Raw genomic sequence first — 9,147 nt, forward strand, 5'->3', positions numbered from 1 at the left:
TTGGAACACCTGTATTTGGGGAGTTTCTCCCATCCTTCTCTGCAGATCCTCAAGCTCTGTCAGGCTGGATGGGGAGCGTCGCTGCACAGCTATTTTCAAGTCTCTCCAGAGATATTCAATCGGGTTCAAGTCCGGGCTCTGGCTGGGCCACTCAAGGACCTTCAGAGACTTGTCCTGAAGCAAATCCTGAGTTGTCTTGGCTGTGTGCTTAGGATCGGTGTCCTTTTGGAAGGTGAACGTTAGCCCCAGTCTGAGGTCCTGAGCGCTCTGGAGCAGATTTTTCATCAAGGTTCTCAATTGGCTCTGTTCATCTTTCCCTCGATCCTGACTAATCTCCCAGTCCCTGCCACTGAAAAAAATCCCCACAGCATGCTGCTGCCAGGGTTCCTCCAGATGTGACGCTTGGCATTCAGGCCAAAGAGTTCAATCTTAGTTTCAACAGACCAGAGAATATTGTTTCTTATGGTCTCAGAGTCTTTAGGTGCCTTTTGGCAAACTCCAAGCAGGCTGTCATGCGCCTTTTACGGAGGAGTGGCTTCCGTCTTGCCACTTTACCATAAAGGCCTGATTGGTGGATAGTTGCAGAGATGGTTGTTCTTCTGGAAGGTTCTCAGAGCTCCAATTGGGTTCTTGGTCACTTCCCTGACCAAGGCCCTTCTTCCCCAATTGCTCAGTTTGTCCGGGTGGCCAGCTCTAAGAAGAGTCTTGGTGGTTCCAAACTTCTTCCATTTTAAGAATGATACAGGTGGACTCCAAGATCATCTCAAGGATGATCAATGGAAATAGGATGCACCTGAGCTCAATTTTGAGGCTCATAGCAAAGGGTCTGAATACTTAAGGTATCTGGTTTTAGGAAGGTATCTGGAAGAGCCCTTACTGCTGCTCGATCATCCTATTTTTCCAACTTAATTGAGGAAAATAAGAACAATCCTAAATTTATTTTTGATACTGTCGCAAAGCTAACTAAAAAGCAGCATTCCCCAAGTGAGGATGGCTTTCACTTCAGCAGTAATAAATTCATAAATCCTATGGACAGAGTCTCCCACCTCAGCTGTAGATCTCTGCAGTTCATCCAGAGTGATCATGGGCCTCTTGGCTGCATCTCTGATCAGTCTTCTCCTTGTATGAGCTGAAAGTTTAGAGGGACGGCCAGGTCTTGGTAGATTTGCAGTGGTCTGATACTCCTTCCATTTCAATATTATTGCTTGCACAGTGCTCCTTGGGATGTTTAAAGCTTGGGAAATCTTTTTGTATCCAAATCCGGCTTTAAACTTCTTCACAACAGTATCTCGGACCTGCCTGGTGTGTTCCTTGTTCTTCGTGATGCTCTCTGCGCTTTTGACGGACCTCTGAGACTATCACAGTGCAGGTGCATTTATACGGAGACTTGATTACACACAGGTGGATTGTATTTATCATCATTAGTCATTTAGGTCAACATTGGATCATTCAGAGATCCTCACTGAACTTCTGGAGAGAGTTTGCTGCACTGAAAGTAAAGGGGCTGAATAATTTTGCACGCCTAATTTTTCAGTTTTTGATTTGTTAAAAAAGTTTGAAATATCCAATAAATGTTGTTCCACTTCATGATTGTGTCCCACTTGTTGTTGATTCTTCACAAAAAAAATACAGTTTTATATCTTTATGTTTGAAGCCTGAAATGTGGCAAAAGGTCGCAAAGTTCAAGGGGGCCGAATACTTTACTTTCGGGATTCTCTGCCTCTAACCCTATTACAGGGGCTGAGTCACTGGCTTACTGGTGCTCTTTCATGCCGTCCCTAGGAGGGGTGCGTCACTCTAGTGGGTTGAGTCACTGATGTGATCTTCCTGTCTGGGTTGGCGCCCCCCTTTGGGTTGTGCCTGGCGGAGATCTTTGTGGGCTATACTCGGCCTTGTCTCAGGATGGTAAGTTGGTGGTTGAAGATATCCCTCTAGTGGTGTGGGGGCTGTGCTTTGGCAAATTGGTTGCTGTTATATCTTTCCTGTTTGGCCCTGTCCGGGGGTATCATCGGATGGGGCCACAGTGTCTCCTGACCCTCCTGTCTCAGCCTCCAGTATTTTGCTGCAGTAGTTTGTGTCGGGGGGCTAGGGTCAGTTTGTTATATCTGGAGTACTTCTCCTGTCGTATCCGGTGTCCTGTGTGAATTTAAGTATGCTCTCTCTAATTCTCTCCTTCTTTCTCTCTCTCGGAGGACCTGAGCCCTAGGACCATGCCTCAGGACTACCTGGCATGATGACTCCTTGCTGTCCCCAGTCCACCTGCGGCTATAGAATCCTGACCTGTTCACCGGACGTGCTACCTGTTCCAGACCTATTATATGACCATGCCGGTCATTTATGAACATTTGAACATCTTTGCCATGTTCTGTTATAATCTCCACCCGGCACAGCCAGAAGAGGACTGGCCACCCCTCATAGCCTGGTTCCTCTCTAGGTTTCTTCCTAGGTTTGGCCTTTCTATGGAGTTTTTCCTAGCTAATGTGCTTCAACACATGCATTGCTTGCTGTTTGGGGTTTTAGGCTGGGTTTCTGTACATCCAGGTGCTTCAGACATGCCAATGTTTGTCTTCCATGGTGTCCTCCCATGAACACCATTCCTGTTTAGTGTTTTACATATCGTAGACTCGTCAAAGATGTTAGCATGTTCCAGAGATTTCTATAAATCTTTATCTGACACTGGGATTCTCATTGAGCATTCTGCACTGTGCTCGAGGTCATCTCTACAGGACGGCCATTCCTAGGGAGTAGCAAGTGCTGAAATGTCTTACTGTGGACGATGAACATAAAGGCTTTTAGAGATACTTTAGTAACCCTTTCCAGCTTTACGCAAGTCAACAATTCTTAATCTTGGGTTTTCTGAGAACTCGTGTGCAAGGCATGGTTCACATCAGGCAATGCTTGTTGTGAATACCAAACTCACATTGTGTGAGTTTTTAAATAGGGCAGCTCTAACCAACATCTCCAATCTCGTCTCATTGATTGGACTCTAGGTTAGCCGACTCCTGACGCCAATTAGCTTTTGGAGAAGTCATTAGCCTTGGGGTTCACATACTTTTCCAACCTACACTGAATGTTTAAAGTATGTATTCAATAGACAAAAAAAATACAATAATTAGTTTAAGCACGGTCTATTGTTGAAACTTAGAGGAAGATCAGATCCCATTTGACCAATTTATGTAGAAATCCAGGTAATTCCAAAGGGTTCATACTTTTTCTTAACAGTTTTAGGAGCCATGGAGCCTCTTATGGATGTGAAAATGATCAATACAAATAGAACCAGGATGTTTGTTTCAGTCATTGACATTATTTTAGATGTATGAAACAATAAAAAAAAAACAGTAACAGCATTTCAGCAAAACATTTAATTCAATTCCACATTTCACTTCTGGCTGGACTCAGATTTGGATGTGGAGGCCCTAAGGGAGGAGAGACGGCGCCTTTTGGCGATCTGTTCCTGGCGCTTCTCCTTAGCCTCCTGCAAACAAGGATGAGATGTTAGTCCTCCTACATGTTACTCTGACAAAATTGTTCACGTCATTGGGGATTTTATACATACGGACATTTTTAATTAATTAACCATTTTATGAGTCAACTTGCAATCATACATCAACTCGCTTGCAATCGTTGGAATTAAATCAATGGTGTTCACAACATTCAGGGCAATTCATTACACAGAATAGATAATGACTCATATTACAGCCAAATGCCTAAGTAGTGCCTAAGTCCCTTCGGTACCTTCATCCTCTTGGCCAGCAGCTTGGCGTACTCGGAAGCCTCTTCCTTGTTCTTCTGGGTGCGCTGTTTCTTAAGGGCAATGCGGCGGCGCTTGTGCTGCAGCACACGAGGTGTCACTAGCCTCTGGATCCTGGGAGCCTTGGTCCTAGGCTTCTTACCTGGAAAAGATGGGGGAGAAGAGGTTACCAGTGGCATTTACTACAAAGTGTGTGCGTGCGCATAGGAAAATAGTTAAGGTTTCAATGTTTATGAAATGTATGTAGATCTTAGTGATTGAGAGTTATAGCTGTTGTTCATTCTAGTTAGCATTCTGAATGTTCACATGAAAGAAATGTCCCATTCATTCAAAATGTCCCACACAAAACTATAAGTTGCCTCAAATGAGATTTTAGCAAATCTACTTATTGGGAGAGCATTGCAGTTCAACCAGCCATGGTCAGAGGGTCAGGTTGCATCTGGTAAAGCAGCTCTACAGTTTCTATAGCACAACATTGTCCCCCCTTTGAGGCTACAGACTAGCCAGAAAGGGTCTACTGGTGTGCCAGACAATAACTTTTGCACAATTTGGCAAGCAGAAATATTAGAAGTTAAAAAAAATAAAATCATGCTGTCAAGAGTTTACAAGTGCTGATGTGCTAAGCTTGTTACCAATCCATTCATTAACAGGACCATTTAGAAGCAGTGTTGGCCTCACCTTCTTTAGTCAGGGGTCTCCTCACAACATACTGCCTGACATCATCCTCCTTGGCCAGGTTGAAGAGCTTGCGGATCTTGCTGGCCCTCTTGGGCCCCAAGCGGCGGGGCACAGTGCTGTCGGTCAGGCCGGGGATGTCCTTCTCACCTGGGAGATGGAGGAAAAAGGTGTCAGGCCACTAGATAAATAAAAAAAAGTCTATACAGAAATCACCACCCAAATGGTTAACCACATCCAAGCGCTGGATGTTCAAGTTGTTTTCAAAGGTATATAGTCTTGAAACATGCACATCTTGTTTTCCTTAATGGGTTTTGTAAATTTGTATTTGGTATATTGTGTTTAATAGATTAGATTTATGCAGGACTCATCTTTAAAAAATTAGAAGGCCCTAGTCTCAGTAGGACTTCCCTGTGAAAATGAAGGTTAAATAATACATGGAAAAAAATATGACCTTTCAAAATAACCCAATGTTAAATGGGAAAAGGATTGGGAGAGCATTGCAGTTCAACCAGTCATGGTCAGAGGGTCAGGTTGCATCTGGTAAAGCAGCTCTACAGTTTCTGTAGCACAACACTGTCCCCCCTTTGAGGCTACAGATCAGCCAGAAAGGGTCTACTAAGGTGTGCCAAAGTGAGTGGTTACCATCATTACAACTCCATACCTTTCTTGATGATAACCAAGTTCAGCACGCTGAGGTTGGCATCAACGATGCAACCACGGACAGACTTGCGTTTGCGCTCTCCTGTCCTACGGGGGCGGTAACAGGAATGGCCCTTGGCAAGCAGCAAGCGCACACGGCCATGGGTCAGCACACCCTGCTTCATGGGGAAGCCCTGCTTGTCGTTGCCTCCGCTGATGCGCACCATGTAGCCCTGAGAGAGATGAGAGCCAAGATTAAGTTTTAAAAAACCTTGCTCTATACAAGGACCTGATGATCATACAAGTTAGACATTTGTTTAGTGAAATGTATTAGCGAAAGGTTTGGAAGAGCAATGCAGTTCAACCAGCCATGGTCAGAGTGTAAAGTTACATCTTGTAAAGCAGCTCTGCAGTTTGTAGCACAACACTGTCCCCCCTACAGACCAGCCAGGAAGGGTCTACTAAGTTGTGTGAGATCATGTTGAGTTGAACACGAAACCGAATGTTGATACTGCTCAAGACACACTGGCATCCAAGGCATTAAATTTACTATTCCAAAATTACCCAGTGCTATAGTCAATGAGCTTGGAGTAAATAATGAAGACTACATTCACTTGAGTTTGAGGCTAACTAATTTAACTATTTAAAAAAAATTGCCTGCAGGATCTGAAAACTGAGCATCTTTCTTAGTGACTGTAGCTTACCTTCCACTCATCTCCCAGGGGATCAGCAGCCACCTCTGTGGCCATACGCTTCTCGTAGAAGGTTCGCAACTTGCGCTCATCATCCACTTCAATCAGCTTCTGACAGCCAGTGGCAGGAAACGAGATATTCAGCTGAGAGAGACATATATAGATCAGTGTGTTGTAGATTGACCAGATGTAGCAAGCTCTCATTGTTGAGAAGGCCATAGCAATGTACATCAGGCAGATTGCTTGCTTGACAATCACCTTGAACCTATGCTACCCATCCATAACCAACTTTAAATGTCTTGAATAATTAACTACTACAGTAGCCTAACCAAAACGATGGTGAGACGGCTGAATTGAATGCAACATGATGCAGATGTACACGGGATGCTAGCATGTTGGCTGTTAATGCAATTGGTTAATTCTTGTTAGCTAGTTTCCTAGAAACAAGATTCGTTACACAGAACACGGGATGCAAGTGAATTTCAGTCACGGGAAAATAATTCGGCAGCTAACTTCACACTATTTGGAACGATCCAGGGACACGCTGTTAAGTAGCTAACGTTAACTGTAGTTAACCAATGTCGGAAGCTAGCTGGCTGTAAGCGGCCTTGAGGATGACTACGTTGCGATTAACAAACCTGCAACTGATTGGCGAAATATGGATGTGTGAACAAACCCACATTAGAGATAATATTCGTACCCCCACCCCAAAGAACAGCAGAGGATACGTTGTTGCGGTTCTTTGAATGACGCCCGGCAAGACATGCACATTTCTCTCAGGAGGCAGACATGTTTTCAGGTTCACTTAGTAACGTTGCCACCCATAGCTAACTAGCTAGCTAGCAACAAAATCAACATGCATCCTAAAATACAATGCAATATCTGACTAAACAAGATACCGTGTTATAATATTGTAATAAACTACTCCAATTCGGCCTGGACATTAACAAGGATATACATGTTAATTGAAAGATGAGTTGAATTGAATTATCTTACCTTCATTTTGTAAAACTGGCTCGACAACAGTCTGCCACCGAAAAGAGAGCGGATGTCCGCCTTTCTGTCTCACATAGGCATCATATGTTATCGCGATAACACGTGGTGTTAGTTACAATGTTGCGTTTTATCATATTAATTTTTCACCAGCATTTAAAACTGCATGCACAAATGTAATGGGAACATTCCGTTTAATACTCCTAAATGAAACATGTAATTATTAAAAAAAATGTAACTGAACCTGGTCTCTAATATCCCCATATTCCCCTCCAATGACAGTATAAACAAGGCATTCGTCTTTCTTTATTGTCAACTATAGGCCTTTCAATATGTTGTAATTCACTACATATATGATTTCATAATTTTTGTCTTTATGGAAAATTATACTTGTGCATCATCATGCATCTGTTACAATTAGTTGCTGTATTCAAGGGTAGTCCTACTTGAGATTTCACCACACTTCAGTGCCAGAAACATGGGAGGGAAAGGTAGATTTATGGAGTAATGGGGTGGAAGAGCCAAGATTGAGTGAAATGCTAAGGAAATATTCAGGGGATGTAGTATTTAACTATGCATTTCATTTCCTTAGGAAGACGAGAATAATGGGTAGAATGTAGACATTCCCTTTCCCTGTTCCACACTCCAGTCTAGTTGGTGGCGGTAATGCGCCCCAAAGTTGGTTGCCAACTGCCATATAAAATCCACAGAAGAAGAAGAAGAAGAATTACAGCGAATTAAATTGTAGACCAGTTAGCCAAAAGAGCTTTGAAACCTGATATAATTGATATTAATGTTCCACTGGGTAGAGGTGAGGCCAAGTGTATGATCAGAGTCATTTTGATAGATGTGTGGCAGAAGAGATGGGACTCTGAGCCCAAGTGCCGGCATTTATATGCCCTGCAAAGAAAGGTCGGTGGACCAATATTCAATGGTCAGATTAGGAAGGAAGAGGTGGTGTTTGCTTGATTGCTCTTCGGACATTGTCCATTGAACTTGTCATTACATCTGGTTGGCAAGCATGTGAATGGTTTGTGTCTGGACTGTATGATCCATGAAACGGTGGTAAGTGGTAAGTATGTTGAGGAGAGGAAAAGATCGAAGTGTAGGGTCATTGAGGTTGGACGGGGTTGGACGGGTTGGAAGGGATTTTGGGGATGTGGGAGGGTCTATAAGAAGTTAGTAGAGCTCTTTTTTATTTTCTCAGAAGTACTGAGTTAGGTAGGAGGATTTAGAAATGTTGTAAACCGTAATAGACTACACACTCCAGCACTGTAGGTTGCAGCACGCAACGTTGGCTTGCGGACCACCATTATATACCGTATGTGAACTGATTGCCCTCCATCTATCTTCAGAGCTCGTGCTGCTAGGTGGCCTAAACTGGGACTTGCTTAACACCCCAGCCACCCTACAATCTAAGCTTGATGCCCTCAATCTCACACAAATGATCAATGAACCTACCAGGTACCACCCCAAAGCCGTAAACACGGGCACCCTCATAGATATCATCCTAACCAACTTGCCCTCTTGACTGTACAGTATGTTTGTTTTACTCCATGTGTAACTCTGTGTTGTTGTATGTGTCGAACTGCTTTGCTTTATCTTGGCCAGGTTGCAATTGTAAATGAGAACTTGTTCTCAACTTGCCTACCTGGTAGGTGAAAAAAAGAAGAGAGTAATTGGGTGAAGGCCACGGTGGGGAGGATCGCGGAAAATAAAATAAAGAAGGAAGTGGAACATATTATGAATAAAGGTGGAGTGGGGGATTGCACAGGCCTTCTGAAAGATCTGGTGAAGATGATGATGATGAAAAAAAAAGGAGAGACATTGAATATTTATTGAGTGAATATGGAATGGAGGATCGCACAGAACTTTTTGAAGAGCTTGAGGAGGAAATGGAATAGGACGAGAGTGAGGATTAATTAAATGTAGTGGCAGGTGCTTTGATGACTGCTGAGAAGAAGTTGAGTGTAGAGGAAAGTAGTGAGGTGAGGAAGGTGGGCGTCAAATGCAAAAACAGGGATACAAGCTCCAATAGTTGAGAGATTAAATTTGTTGAGAGTGAGGGTGAACTACCTGCGGTGAGGATCACCAATTTCGGGCCTCATCCTAAAGATGATTTTGGTCCAGTGGGAGTGAGACTTGTAGAGAGAATGGAGTTTTGCTGTGTGGTTGATCCATATGTGGTATCAGGTTGGGTGGAGGAGAGGTTGGGGACTGTTGAGATGGAGAAGGTAACTTGGAGTGGACTCGTGATTATTTATTGTATTTCCTCCGCCCAGAGGGCGCTCTGGTTTACGAGATTAGGGGCAATAATTTTGACGTGCTTTGCTCTCTATGACAGGGCGCCTTTGAAAGGAATGATAACGGGGGTGGAAGATTCCCAGTGTCTGT

General features: G+C 43.6%; 1 protein-coding gene across 1 annotated transcript; it reads right to left on the bottom strand.

Moving 5' to 3' along the window:
• Nucleotides 1–3,347: 3,347 nt before the first annotated feature.
• Nucleotides 3,348–6,806, bottom strand: LOC110534271 (small ribosomal subunit protein eS6). Its single transcript, XM_021619033.3, has 6 exons — nucleotides 6,757–6,806; nucleotides 5,773–5,904; nucleotides 5,091–5,301; nucleotides 4,430–4,576; nucleotides 3,736–3,893; nucleotides 3,348–3,475 (listed from the first exon to the last, which is right to left on the bottom strand). Exons 1-6 carry the CDS (start codon nucleotides 6,760–6,762, stop codon nucleotides 3,380–3,382), a joined length of 750 nt encoding a protein of 249 aa, XP_021474708.1. The 5' UTR covers nucleotides 6,763–6,806; the 3' UTR covers nucleotides 3,348–3,379.
• Between the last annotated feature and the right edge of the window lie 2,341 nt (nucleotides 6,807–9,147).

This window comes from Oncorhynchus mykiss, chromosome 10 (genome assembly GCF_057628025.1).
Source record: "Oncorhynchus mykiss isolate SJ-2025 chromosome 10, ASM5762802v1, whole genome shotgun sequence".
In the NCBI taxonomy this organism is placed as follows: domain Eukaryota; kingdom Metazoa; phylum Chordata; class Actinopteri; order Salmoniformes; family Salmonidae; genus Oncorhynchus; species Oncorhynchus mykiss.